Here is a 14,378-nt window from a genome sequence, read left to right as displayed (position 1 = left end):
CACCTATCAGTCCCCATTCATTCACACACACGTGCACCTGTTCATCCATCCATTTGTCCATCTATCTACACATCCAGTCACTCACCCACGAATCCATCCATTCATTCACCCATCATGCATCTTTCCAGTCACTCATCTATCCCTCCACTCATTCATCCATCTCTACATCCATCTATCCATCATCTATTCATTCGTCAGTCCCACCCATCTACTCATTTATCCAGCCAGTTATCACTCATTAAGCTGTCCATTCATCCACATCACTCTTTATTTGCTCATTCATTCAGTTACCCATCTAGTTACCTATTTGTGCTTTATGTATTCAGTTTATATCCATTAATTAATTATTTGCTCAGCTACTCATTACTTTATTAGCTATTCACTGTCTGATTTATCACCTGATTCAATTCAGCTTAACAAACATTTGCTGGGCCCCTGGTGCATGCTAAATATTGTGCCAGATGCTGTTGGGTGTACAGAGGTGAGTGTGGCCCTGACTTTGCTCGCCACCTTGAGAGAGTGAGCAGGTGGCGAGTTCAAACAGGCCTGAATGAAGCTGGTCAGAATGATCAGAGCCATTAAGGGGGAGACCATGGGTACCGATCCCTTTTAGCTAGGGAAATCCAGGAGGCCTTTCTGGTACAGGGGACTTGTTGCTGACCTGATAGACAAGTGCTGCTAGAGAGGGAAGAAGCAGGTTAAGCAAAGCACAGGTGCAGGCAGGTGGAACGTGTGTGGGGCCTGAGGGAGCCTTGTATGTCACCCTGGGTAGCTGTGCTGAGAGGCCCTGCTGTCCTGTCAGAAGGAGCCCAGGTCTTTGCCCTCTTGGTCACCTGTCTGTCCCAGGGCGAGTGCATTTTGCCTTGTGTCTTTACAACGTGGGAAATTTCTGGAGTTGAGAGAGATCAAAATCTACATGCCAGAGATGGAGGCTTTGGAAGAAGCAAGGCTGAGAGGGGTCAGTGGTTCAGGGAGAAGTCAGTGTCCGCTGTGGACATGCAGCCTTCTTCCTGGGTGTACAGGGGCACCACACACGTTCCACCATCACAGCTGCAGGGTCTGGCTCCCGCTGGCCCCCGTGTGGGCAGTGCAGGCTCCACAGCCACTCACAAAGAGGTTTTGGGTGATGCGAGTACCATGGGCTGCAGATTCCAAAGCACTTCTCAGACCTGCCTGCTTTCTCCTCCCACGTGCCTTAAGCAGGCCAGGGTGGGCTCAGTCTGAATTGAGGTCCATCTCCCTCGGGCTCCATGGATGGAGCCCAGAGAGGAAGCAGAGTGCTCAGTGCCCATGGAGTCCAGCTCTTTCTTTGGCTGGCCCCGCAACCCCCTCCCATCCCTTCAAACACACCGCCGCCACTCGGGGTGCCCCTCACTCAGCCCCCAGCCCAGCAGACTCTTGTGTGTTCCGAGGAGGATGTGAGTGCACAGAGCTCTCAGCCCAGGGCCAGGCTGAGCTGCTCTCACGCACACACAGCCTGCGATTTCCAAGCGGATCTGCCTGAGGATGAGAAGATTAGAGGCTGCTGGAGGAGGGAAGCAAATGCAGCCCACGCAGCCCCCTCCCTGGCCGCCTCAGGAATTGGGCCGCTGCCGGGCGTGGGTGGAAGCAAGATTGCCATTGAAATGGGAAGTGACGATCAGGCAGGGGCCAGGGGCAGCAGCGTGTGATTGACGGGGAAAGCACCGGAAGCCGCCGAACTTCCGAAGCCGGCGGCAAGGAAGGCCCTGGCACACTCTGTGGGCAGACGAGGCTGCCCAGGCACCTCCTGCCCCACCCCCAGCCTGGCCCTAGATGCCTGGTGATCAGATGTTCAGCCAGGCGTGAGCGACGGCTGTGGTGGGCGTATCCAGGGTGGGCTACCAGGAAGAGAGGCAGGTCAGGCCCAGGCCAGTGTGGACAGACGCCAGGGGCCTGGCCAGGGGTCAGTGTAGACAGCAGCTCTGAATCCCATCACATGCCTCACCCCTCCAGTGACGACATAAAAAAAAAGGCTGCCAGGTGTCACAAGCGATCATCTCTCTGTGGATATAGGACAGGAGAGCCCACTTCTTAACCTTTCCATACTGTCCACATGAATGAGTGTTAATTTTGAAACCAAAGGCAGGTTTCTGAGGCCTGGCACGCCAATCCTGCCCACTGCCTTCGTCAGAATTCTTCCCAGCTTGCTGACAGACGTGTCTCAGGGGCTTGTAAGAAGCCAGGGCAGGAAGGATTCAGATTGGGTGTCCACCTTCACACCACCCTGCTGTAGAGGCCCCCATCCGACTGGACTCCTGCGAGTGGCTGTGGGGCAAGAACAAGCCCAAGGTGGGGGAGGTTGCTTCTCTAGCCCATCGGCCTGGTGGTGCCCGGGAGCCAGACTGCCCCCTGTGTGGAACAAGCCCGCTGCCATCTTCAGTTACCCTCCCCAAGACCCAAGCCCAGTCCCTTGTCACTCAACAGAAGTTCGCCTTTTTAACCAAAACTAAACCTTCAGACTTACAGGGTGGTTTAGCAACAAGCAGTAGTCAAGAACCATCCAAAGACAGGAGGATTTTGCAACCCCCCCGTAGGGGTCTCAAATCCATAATAGTAAGTCTGTGTCTTCTGGCACCTCTGAGGCCTCAGCCCCTCCCCTGCCTCCCTGCAGCATATGGGCACTAGAGCTAAGGCTGGCCCCTGGCCCCAGCCCCAGGTCTCTCCACTCCATCCCAGCTGTCTAGTGTTACACAGCACCCACCCGAGCACCCTTCCCCACCTGGACGCAACAACCCCCTCTCAGTGGCTTGACCCTGCAGTCAGTCCCGAGAGCTGCCACCTGGCCTCTTCTCCTGCCATCGCCCTCTTCTGTGCTCAGTATCCCATGTCCTTCACCTGGGGAGCATAGTAAGATCTGGGGACACCGCTGGAGTGTGCTGCACAGCAGGAGCCCCCAAATGTTTGAGTGGGGAACTAGCTTCAGTAGGGAACTTAGAGGTACATCAGATGCCAACAGATGCACAGGCCCCTTCCCAGGAGGTCCCCAAGAGCAGATGAGCGATGGATGGGTGGGCGGATGAATGGATGCTCTGGGCTGCTTCTGGCTGGGAGTCTGTCTTTTCCCTGGTAATCCGAGCTTGGATCCCACTTCCCAGGGAGCAGTCCTGTGCTCACCATGACTGCATGTGTACATGCTAAGTTGCTTCAGTCAGGTCTGACTCTTTGTGACCCCATGGACTGTAGCCCGCCAGGCTCCTCTGTCCATGGGATTTTCCAGACAAGAGTACTGGAGTGGGTTGCAATGCCCTCCTCTAGCGGATTTTCCCAACCTGTAGATCGAACCCCTGTCTCCTGTACCGCAGGCGGGTTCTTTACTGCTGAGCCGCTAGGGAAGCCCTCACCATGACTGCATGGCCCCCCATTATTCCCAAGACAGCGTGACAGTATCTGCAGACTTTGACATCAGAGGAATCCACAGCTCTCCCATTGTGCACCAACACCCAAGAATCCTGGGTCTGCACACCCTCAGTTCAGACTGTATCTGAACCCTTGGGAGGAGGGGTTGTTTCTGGTGGTGAAAAGCTGGAAGAAGGACCTCGGTTCTTCTTTGAAGAAAGGATTCAGCAAAGAGACCACGACTGTGAAAAAGATAAAAGCGTTTATTAGAAGCAAAGTACGTGTGGAAGAGCAGACAGACAAGTTAGGAGGGAGCAGCTTAGGCTGCTTAAATCGGGCAGTTTTCCATTGTTGTATTTTTTCTAGCCAGGCATCTCCATATCTGTTCCTAGTATGGACATGCATCTCTCAGCCAAGATGGATTCTAGCTGGCCTATTCTCACTCCTTTTGTCCTTCCCTTAGATTGAGGGCCTTCTCAGCACATGTGTTGGGCCGGGAAACCCATGAGAACACACCCAATCAGGACCCAGCGCTCCCACTGGTCTCCCATCTCAAAGCATCAGCAGGAGACCAGCTGCAGCTGCTCAGTCCAGGGCCTGTGTATCTGCTACCTCAGGATGAGAATTCACCTTTCCTTTCAGAGCCGAACTCTTTATATTGAAGGGAGAGAGAGCTTAGAATGAGGCCCTAGGGTCCAAGCCTTGCACTCTTTGCTTCTGGCCCTCCTCAAGGGTTCTCCATCCTGAGCGCCCAGGGCTTGGCGTTGTCTCCACAGGTCCTGAACCTCTTCCTGGCTTTACTGCTCAGCTCCTTCAGTGCAGACAACCTCACAGCCCCCGACGAGGATGGGGAGATGAACAACCTCCAGCTGGCCCTGGCCCGCATCCAGCGGGGCCTGCGCTTCATCAAGCGGACCACCTGGGACTTCTGCTGTGGGCTCCTGCAGCGGCCGCCTCAGAAGCCCGCGGCGCTCGCCTCCCAGGGCCAGCTGCCAGGCTGTATCGCCACCTCCAGCCCCCCGCCCCCACCAGAGAGCGAGAAGGCTCCCCCAGCCCGCAAGGAGACGCGGTTTGAGGAAGGCCAGCGGCCAGGTCAGGGCGCACCCGGGGATGCCGAGCCTGTGTGTGTGCCCATCGCCGTGGCTGAGTCAGACACGGATGACCCTGAGGAGGATGAGGAGAACAGCCTGAGCACAGAGGAAGAGTCCAGCAAGCAGGTGAGCCCCCAAACCCTGCCCCTCATGTGCATGAGCGCCACCTCTTGCCCAGGGGACCCAGCTTCACTCGGAACAGTTGCCCCAGTAGGGATTGGCCTGGAGGGGGAACACAGGCCACCCCCCCAGAACCAGCCTCGTGGAGGCATGCTGAGACCGGCTGGCAACCCTCTCTCCCCAGCCCAGCCCAGGAGGGCATCTTCAAGGGACTATCATTCATCCCCTGGCTGGACACGGGCAGCCAGTTATTCAGAGAGAGAAACCGAGGCACAGCAAGAGAGACAGACTTGCTAGGAGTTCCTCACAGGTCTAGGACAGAGCCAGGAAGCCTGGCTCCCAGACGCAACCCTGACCTTATCCCCTCCAAGACTAACAAGGCGGAATGTCTTGGTGAGTGGGGGAGAGTGGCCTCCTGACCTCAGCACTGCCCCTTCCCCTCCCCCCAGGCCCAGGGCTCATTCTGAGGTTTAAAAATAAGCATCCCTAAGATGGCAGGTGTCAGAGACAGCACTATCTTATCTCCCAACCTGTTATTTTTAACACTTAGGACTGGAGTCTGAACAAAAGGGACAGTGCACCCCACCCCCTCCCTGGCTCCCTCAGTGTCCTCACAGCCTGAGCCCGGCTCAGGTGGCTTCTCCCAAGGTCCTTGGTCAGACAGTGAGGACTAGGTCTCTCAGTTTCGCTGGGCCCACGCTGGCCACCTCCTTGGTGCCTGCACTGGGTGGGTCTGGCTGAGAAGAGCAGCTGCTCCCCTGCATGGAATTTGATCTGTGGCTCCAGCCTTGATTCCACAAACTCCTGCCTTCCTGTGGTCCCAGAGGCCAGCTCCTGCCCTTTCAGGCAGGCGGCGGGACAGCCACAGAGTTGGTTGGGGGAGGGGAAGGGTTGGTGTTGCCAGAACCGTGGCTTAGAATTAGCTCCAGGACGACGCTTCCCGCACAGGAGTGGAATTCCGGCTGCCCCTGCTGTTCCTGCTCTTCTGCTTCCCTTGAGCCTGTTGGCCCTGAGACGTGTGTGGTGTGTGGTGTGTGTGGTGTGTGGTGTGTGTGTGTGTGTGTGTGTGTGTGTGTGTGTGTGTGTGTGTGTGTGGTGTGTGTGTGTGTGTGTGTGTGTGTGTGTGTGTGTGTGTGTGTAAGCTGAGCTGCCATGGGAACTCCTGGGGAAAGCCTGTCCTCCTAAGTGGAGCTGCCAGCACCTGGGAGCTGGACATCGTGGCGCACTGACACCCTTCGAGAAGTGAGAGGAGGGGGAGATTTGTGCCAGCCAGGCCAGGGGCTTTGTTTAGCTTTAGGCCCTTTGCCTGGTCCTCTCAGGAGCTTCCGTCAGCCTTAGAATGCCTGAAGGAGGGGTCTTCAGTGAGATGATGCCTCACGAAGAGAGTAGTGAAGCAGAGCCAGGATCCTGGAAACACTAGCTGGGTAGCTCATGGGCTGGGGGTCTCTTCAGCAGGAATCCCAGCCTGCATCCGGCAGCCCAGAGGCCCTCCCGGAGCCGAGGGTCTGGAGCCAGGTGTCGGAGACCACCTCCTCTGGGGCCGAGGCCAGTGAGGCTCAGGCAGACTTGCAGCGGCAGCGGCGAGCAGAGGCCCCGGCCCCAGGGTGCAGTGAGGTAACGCACACCTTTGTCCCCGAAGCCACTGGGGCACTGCCGCTGGGGCTGGGGGCCGTGAGAGGCCCCCAGACACCAAGCTTCTGGTGGGAGCCACAGCCGCTATCACAGCCAGTGTGGGAGACCCATTTGCAGAGTGACCCCAGACAGGGGAGGGATGGCTTGGGGCCCAGAGCCATGGGGAAATTCAGGAAGCAGGCCCCAGGAGCACGCCACAGGACTAACCCCAAACCCCTGCGTGTTCACCCCTTCCTCACTGGGTTCCTGTGCTTTGGTCCTGTTGGCAAACATCTGTCCTGTGAGTCAGCCTGGGGGCGTGGGGGAGCTCTGAGCGCAGGCTCTTAACACACGAGCCACTAGCTGCTTCTCACCTGGACGGAAGCTGAAGCAGCAAACACAAGGCCTGTCAGAGGCACTTGTTCTGGACACAAAAGAGTTTTAATTTGTGCTCATTACCAATACTTTGGCCGCCTGATACGAAGAGCTGACTCATTGGAAACGACCCTGATGCTGGGAAAGATTGAAGACAGGAGGAGAAGGGGATGACAGAAGATGAGATGGTTGGATGGCGTCACCGACTCAATGGATACGAGTTTGAGCAAGCTCCAGGAGATGGTGAAGGACAGGGAAGCCTGGCATGCTGCAGTCCATGGGGTCGCAAAGAGTCAGACACAGCTGAGCTACTGAATAACAAGACAACAGCGACCAACATTTAAAAGCCAGAGACTTTTCTATGAAAAGTCTGCATTCTGGCTTGTCTTGAAAAAAAAATATCGGAAGAAGAGCTTCCCTGCTGAAGGGTGTAACCGCCTCCTTGACCGGCCAGAAAGCTGCGACTGGCCAGACCGCACCTGCCTGCCTTCATTCCATCACCTGCCTGGCCCCGTAAGCACTTGGGTTTGCAGCCCCTCAGCTAACTGGACTGTGGCACTGCTGGCTACACCCCACCCCTGCTCTGCCAAGCACCCAGGAAGGTAGAGGTCATGTGCTCAGAGACCGTGCCCAGGGCCCTTGTCCTGCAGCCTGACCTCAGCCTCAGTCCGGCAGCTGTGACTTGCCGCAAGGCAACATTTCTCCTTTGTCTTGTTCCTTTCATGGGATGGGCCCATGGGAAGCTTTGTTTTCATGGCCAGTTTGGGAGTACAAGGGCCTAATGGAATCATCGCCCTGACTGTGCAGGTCACACTTGTCCTCCTGGAGGGTCTGACACACCAAGGCGGAGGGAACAGGAAGACATGGGAGGGACGGAAGGTCACAGACAGAAGGGGCTCCCGTACTGGAATGCTGACCTTTGAGCAAGTCTGGTACCTCCATCACCTCTTCAGATCAAGTCACAGTGGAAATGAGACAGCCAGGTGGGCTGGGACTTTCCTAGGAGAAGGACCCCTCATCTCACTTGCCCGGGAAATCCTGAGAACTTGCCATCTCACGTGACAGCTCTAGTGTCTGAAAAGAAAAGGCGCCCAAAGACCCTCCACTGTGCCTTTCCCAGCTCAGCACTGCACGAAGCTGGAGTAAGGACGCGAACCTCAGAACCACAGAAACCGCCCTGCACCCAGGGGCACTCTACATTTTCACCAGGATCCAGTCACTCCTTACAGCCAATCTCAAGGTTAAAGAGGACTTTGAGACAGCAGTGGACTGAGTTGTGGAAGGAAGAGAAAAGGCAGCATTGAGAGCCAGGGCTGCCCAAGAACTCAAACCAGCTCTCCCCAGAGTGGAGCGGAGCCTGAGCAGCGTGAGGTGGACAACTGAGCTGGGTGTTGTAGATGTGATCTGAAGCAAATGAAGGCTTCCTTCCTCCCCAGAACCCTCTTCCCTGCCACACTTGTCATTAAGGTGGATTCCCAGAGGCAGAGCCAGAGCCCGGCTTCCTGTGCACATGATTCATTGAGAGGGTGCCCTCAGGAGAGACCTGTAAGGAAGTGAGAAAAGCAAGATAAGGCAGAAGAAGCAGCTCCAGATGTTATGCTGGCTGGATTCCAGCCTCAGCTGGGTCTCTTCCATATCAGTCAGTCACTGGGTGTCAGCCACCCTGGACTCGGGTTGTAACCCCCAAACTTTTTCCAAGGATGACAGGTCCCTGGCTAAAGGCACTTTTCTGGAGATGGGGTCAGCTAAACAGTGTTCGCAGCAGCTGGAGACAGGTGCACTGGCCCAAAGAGGGGAACTGGGCAGAACTACAGCACTCCTACACGGGTGCCCACACATGACACACAGAGGTGCTCGTAAGGGCAGCGGCACATACCTGTCATCATCAGATTATGTGGGATCAGGGCCACAGAAACCTGCGTGACCAGGCAGGGAAGGTTCCAGCACCTTCCTGCTCTAGGCTGTGTGCCTCACACCAGCACCCGTATGAACTGAGTGAGAAATGTGGGCTGGGGTCCCTGGCCTGTCCTTTGCATGTCTGACGTGGTGCCTGTGTGTGCCTCTGACCCTGGAGCTGACTCTGTTCTGGGCGTGGGCTGCCTGTTTCCTGTGTGTGTGCTGGGCTGCCACTGTGTCCACATCCCAGTGTGTGTCCCTGTTGCACCTCATGCCTGTTTCGCTTCCACCTGGATGCCTTCCCCATTCCTGGGGTTTTCCCAGAACCCTTGTCCCACCCCTGCACCCCTGCCCTAGACACCAGCAGCCCAGAATCACTGACCCAGGGGCTCTAAGGTCCAGCCCCGGTGAGCTTCGTGGCAGGTTCCCATCCCCCTGGGCTCAGATTCTCCAGGTGTGCCGTGGGGGATGGCCCAGGCACCTCCACTCTGGGAGCCCCAGGCTGGAGGCTGCTACAGAGCCTACACTCATGCGCTCACCCGCCCCACCTCACAATCCTGCCTGCAGCTTCCCGAAGACAGTTACTCTGAGGGGAGCACAGCAGATATGACCAACACTGCTGACCTCCTGGAGCAGATCCCTGACCTCGGAGAGGACGTCAAAGATCCAGAGGACTGCTTCACTGAAGGTACGGCCCCGGCTGGCACTATGGCCCAGCCTCAGCCCTGCGCAGAGGGGCAGGAGGACCCGGAGCTCCTGCGTCACAAACCGCTCTGGCCTGGATGCCTGTTATCCTTTCCCCTTTCCTCAAGACCCTGGGGGCCTCCCCACCTGCCCGTGACGTGAATTATGGCAGGTGTGCCTTCAGATGTGTTTGGCTGGACCACTGTGGAGTGTGGAGTGTGTTTGGCTGCGTTTGTGGCGTGGTGGTATGACTGGGGGGCCCCATAGCTGCAGGGACTGGTCTAATTCCCCCATCCCCTCAGGCTGTGGCACAGTGCTTGGCACATAGTAGGCCCTCTGTAAACATTCAAGGTGGGTGTGACATGTGGCCGTGTTGGTAACAGCATCTGGAGCTTTTATGAATCCATGGTATATTTGGAGGGCAGCTGGGGATAAAATGAGGGTTTGTGTTCCATGTGGCACACCCTTTGGGACTGTCAATAAGAAGTCTGCCCTTCCCAAGGCTCAGAAACTGCAAACATGGAGAAAGTCCAGGGACTGAGCACCCCAGGGGATTCTGGAACATTCCCCCAGGGGGTGAGTTGTCTGGGTGAGCACGGTTCAAGCTGGAGCCCAACCCAACCCCAGCCTTGCCCCGGCCCAGACCTGCCAGGCCCTTCATCTGCTTACTGGTAGCCTAGTCCATCCACCCTCTCCATGGAGTACCTGCTGCGTGAAGCCTCCTGAGGGCAGTTCCACAGTCATCACCCCCCACCACGGACCCGCCCCCCATGTGGCCCAGTTCATTATCCATCGTTGTAACCACTTTCAGTCATTCTTTCAAGTGCCCAACTTCCTGCTGTCAGATGTGGGCGTTTGCAGGTGCTGGGCTGGGTCTGAGCCCTCTCCCTCCCCCACAGGCTGTGTCCGCCGCTGTCCCTGCTGCACCGTGGACACCACACAGGCCCCCGGGAAGGTCTGGTGGAGGCTGCGCAAGACCTGCTACCGCATCGTGGAGCACAGCTGGTTCGAGACGTTCGTCATCTTCATGATCCTGCTCAGCAGTGGCGCGCTGGTACCCTCCTGGGGGTGGAGGGTGGGCAGGGAGGCGAGGAGAGGTCGTAAGCAGAGAAAGGGCATCTCCAGCTGGAAAGCCAGGTTAGAAACAGGGGCAGAGCCCTCTGCTGAAAATGAACCCCACCCCCAGGGCCCCAGATGAAGACCAGCTCACACACTGTCAACACCACAGCATGTATGGAGGTCAGAGCAGAAAGGGATCATGGCAGAGGTCATCTGTCCAGCCCTCCTTGTTCCACAGAGGGAAGTGACTTTCCCAGATCCTAGGGCACAGCTGGCACAGGTCTCGGGTCACCAGCCACCTGCACCTGAGCCCTGGTGACACACCCACCTGCACGCAGCATCTGACACCTCATCAGGCTGGTTCAGTGCAGCTAACAGTGCAGGCTGACAGTCCACTGGTAGCTCCACTCGTGTCTTCTAGGGCTAGAGGCCAAGCTATGTGGTTCACACATTATCACATTTAATCCCCATAGCAACCCTTTGTAGAAACATTAAGTAACTTACCCAAAGCCCCACCACTCACAAGCAGCAGATGTGGCATTTGAGCCCGGACAGTCAGATTCCAAGTCCTTTGTCTTGACTTTCCATTTGTTCAATAGATGTTTACTAAGCTCTCCTTGTATCTACTGGTCCTGTGATGCGTGGAGGGGCAATAGGAGGAAGAGACCCCGGCTCTGGCCTCAGGGACTCCTAGTCTAGTTGGGGAAACCAGATTCAGCAGGTTTGAGATAGTCAGAGGTCAGCTCCAGAGAGAGGAGAACAAGAACGGAGTAGATGACTTAGAATGATGGAAGGCCCGGGGGAGCTGGAACAATCAGAAAGACTCCTTAGAGGAAGCAGATGGAGCTGGACTACGGAAAACAGGGAGGTTTGGTGAGACCAGGAGGAACAGCGAGGCCCTCTGGAGATGCCCCAGCTGGTTCCCAAGCACCCTACTCATCTCTCGGAGCCCTTCTAGAAGGAGATGGAAACATCCCTGGAGAGGGTTGTGAAAGGTACTTGTGAACAGGGAGAGGGGGTGATCAGGAAGGCAGAGGAAACAGAAACTTCACTAGCCCAGAAGCAGCAAGAACCCAATATTGTTGGGGAGATGAGAGCCCCATGAATGAGCAACTAACAAGGAGTGCTTTGGACTTTAGATAGGGAGAGTGAGAGGGCTACTCTGATCCTGGGCTGTTTGCCTCCAGCTGATGCTGCTGCTACCTCCGAGACTTCCCTGTAGCTCAAATGGTAAAGAATCTGCCTGCAAGGCAGGAGACCAGGGTTCGATCCCTGGGCTGGGAAGTTCCTCTAGGGAAGGGAATGGCTACCCACTCCAGGATTCTTGCCTGGAGAATTCCATGGACAGAGAAGCCTGGTGGGCTACAGCCCATGGCGTCGCAAAGAGTCAGACATGACCAAGCGACTAACGCCACCCACACACTGCCTCTGTGGGGCCAGGCCATGGGGAGACACTGAGGCTGCCACTTCTAAACCTCTGGGCCTCCCACCCCCCTGTACTGTCCTGCCACTGTTCCAGAGTGGGCCTGGAGCCGCTGCTTACAGACTGCATGCTGTTTTACCATCGGCTAGAGCCAAATCTCTGTAGGCTTCAGAGAAGGAGGATTTGACAATATGTTAACGAGCTTTGTTTTTAAACAGCCACAAACAAGGGCAGCCAGAGCCACTTAATCTGAGCTGTGGAGGAAAAGCTCAGCCTGGCATAAGTGAGGAGGTGTTTTGGCAAGCAAATGGTGAATCTCATCAGGGTAGACAGCCAAGCGCTGTGTAAAAAAAAAAGAAATCCACATCAATGATATATTGAGAAAAATAAGTCAGAGTGTGTTATTTAAAGTTATAAACTTGTTTAACAGAAAGCAGACTATGTATCACTTTGAAATTGCTGAAGGGAAAAAAATTTCTTTTGAGAACACAGATTTTGCAGCAAAAGATAGGGAGAAAAGAAGGAACCAGGAAGCATTAAATCAGGAAACAAAATAATATGGCAAAGACAAGATCAGACAAGTGTTTTACTAATAAATGTAATTGGATAAAATTCATCATTTTAAAAGGAAAGGATTCTAAGTGGATCAGAAAAAAAAACAAAAAACTGCAGCTGTGTGTTCTCAAAGTACAACCCTGAAACTCTGTGACTCAGAAATATTAAAAGTGAAATAATAAGATATAGCAGGAAAGTGTAAACAATGACAACAAAAAATCAGAGTGCTTTTGTTTGTTAATGTTAAACAAGGTTGAACTCAAGGTAAAAATCTTGAGATTAAAAAAAGAAGGTCCAACCTATAATAAAAACAAAACTATTATGAATATATTTATTTGGGGCACTTATATAAAGTAAAATCAGGAAAAAAGTGGCAACAGTACAATAATACAGTGAGATTTTACCTCATTTGTTTAGTACTTGGCTCATCAAGTATTAATAGAAAGAATGAGATAATGAGATATCTTAAAAGATATAGTTAATAAATTTGATCTAACCTAATATGGACTGATAGATAGAGTGCCTGATGAACTGTGGAATGAGGTTTGTGACATTGTACAGGAGACAGGGATCAAGACCATCCCCATGGAAAAGAAATGCAAAAAAGCAAAATGGCTGTCTGGGGAGGCCTTACAAATAGCTGTGAAAAGAAGAGAGGTGAAAAGCAAAGGAGAAAAGGAAAGATATAAGCAGCTGAATGCAGAGTTCCAAAGAATAGCAAGGAGAGATAAGAAAGCCGTTCAGCGATCAATGCAAAGAAATAGAGGAAAAGAACAGAATGGGAAAGACTAGAGATCTCTTCAAGAAAATGAGAGATACCAAGGGAACATTTCATGCAAAGATGGGCTCGATAAAGGACAGAAATGGTATGGACCTAACAGAAGCAGAAGATATTAAGAAGAGGTGGCAAGAATACACAGAAGAACTGTACAAAAAAGATCTTCACGACCCAGATAATCACGATGGTGTGATCACTCGTCTAGAGCCAGACATCCTGGAATGTGAAGTCAAGTGAGCCTTAGAAAGCATTAGTACAAACAAAGCTAGTGGAGGTGATGGAATTCCAATTGAGCTATTTCAAATCCTGAAAGATGATGCTGTGAAAGTGCTGCACTCAATATGCCAGCAAATTTGGAAAACTCAGCAGTGGCCACAGGACTGGAAAAGGTCAGTTTTCATTCCAATCCCAAAGAAAGGCAATGCCAAAGAATGCTCAAACTACTGCACAGTTGAACTCATCTCACACGCTAGCAAAGTAATGCTCAAAATTCTCCAAGCCAGGCTTCAGCAATACATGAACTGTGAACTTCCTGATGTTCAAGCTGGTTTTAGAAAAAGCAGAGGAACCAGAGATCAAATTGCCAACATCTGCTGGATCATGGAAAAAGCAAGAGAGTTCCAGAAAAACATCTATTTCTGCTTTATTGACTATGTCAAAGCCTTTGACTGTGTGGAAAATTCTGAGAGAGATGGGAATACCAGACCACCTGACCTGCCTCTTGAGAAACCTGTATGCAGGTCAGGAAGCAACAGTTAGAACTGGACATGGAACAACAGACTGGTTCCAAATAGGAAAAGGAGTACGTCAAGGCTCTGTATTTTCACCCTGCTTATTTTTAACTTATATGCAGAGTACATCATGAGAAATGCTGGGCTGGATGAAGCACAAGCTGGAATCAAGATTGCCGGGGGAAATATCAATAACCTCAGATATGCAGATGACACCACCCTTATGGCAGAAAGTGAAGAGGAACTAAAAAGCCTCTTGATGAAAGTGAAAGAGGAGAGTGAAAAAGTTGGATTAAAGCTCAACATTCAGAAAATTAAGATCATGGCATCCAGTCCCATCACTTCATGGGAAATAGATGGGGAAACAGTGTCAGACTTTATTTTTTTGGGCTCCAGAACCACTGCAGATGGTGACTGCAGCCATGAAATTAAAAGACGCTTACTCCTTGGAAGAAAAGTTATGACCAACCTAGATAGCATATTCAAAAGCAGAGACATTACTTTGCCAACTAAGGTCCGTCTAGTCAAGGCTATGGTTTTTCCAGTAGTCATGTATGGATGTGAGAGTTGGACTATGAAGAAGGCTGAGCGCCGAAGAATTGATGCTTTTGAACTGTGGTGTTGTAGAAGACACTTGAGAGTCCCTTGGACTGCAAGGAGATCCAACCAGTCCATTCTGAAGGAGATCAGCCCTGGGA

General features: G+C 53.3%; 1 protein-coding gene across 8 annotated transcripts in view; it reads left to right on the top strand.

Moving 5' to 3' along the window:
• SCN5A (sodium voltage-gated channel alpha subunit 5) overlaps positions 1-14,378 on the top strand; it is an 86,451-nt gene that overhangs the window by 45,878 nt on the left and 26,195 nt on the right. For 4 of the 8 annotated variants that reach the window (XM_068982812.1, XM_068982813.1, XM_068982816.1 and 1 more), the window contains exons 16-19: positions 4,134-4,574; positions 6,021-6,182; positions 9,018-9,138; positions 10,034-10,188. In XM_068982812.1, coding sequence (XP_068838913.1) covers positions 4,134-4,574; positions 6,021-6,182; positions 9,018-9,138; positions 10,034-10,188 — 879 coding nt within the window. The remainder of the gene's footprint in view (positions 1-4,133; positions 4,575-6,020; positions 6,183-9,017; positions 9,139-10,033; positions 10,189-14,378) is intronic. The other 4 variants (XM_068982815.1, XM_068982818.1, XM_068982819.1 and 1 more) reach the window with 2 other exon arrangements.

The sequence above is a fragment of the Capricornis sumatraensis genome, chromosome 10 (genome assembly GCF_032405125.1).
Source record: "Capricornis sumatraensis isolate serow.1 chromosome 10, serow.2, whole genome shotgun sequence".
In the NCBI taxonomy this organism is placed as follows: domain Eukaryota; kingdom Metazoa; phylum Chordata; class Mammalia; order Artiodactyla; family Bovidae; genus Capricornis; species Capricornis sumatraensis.
Note: the sequence above shows the minus strand (reverse complement) of the source record. Positions and strands in the feature narration are given on the sequence as shown.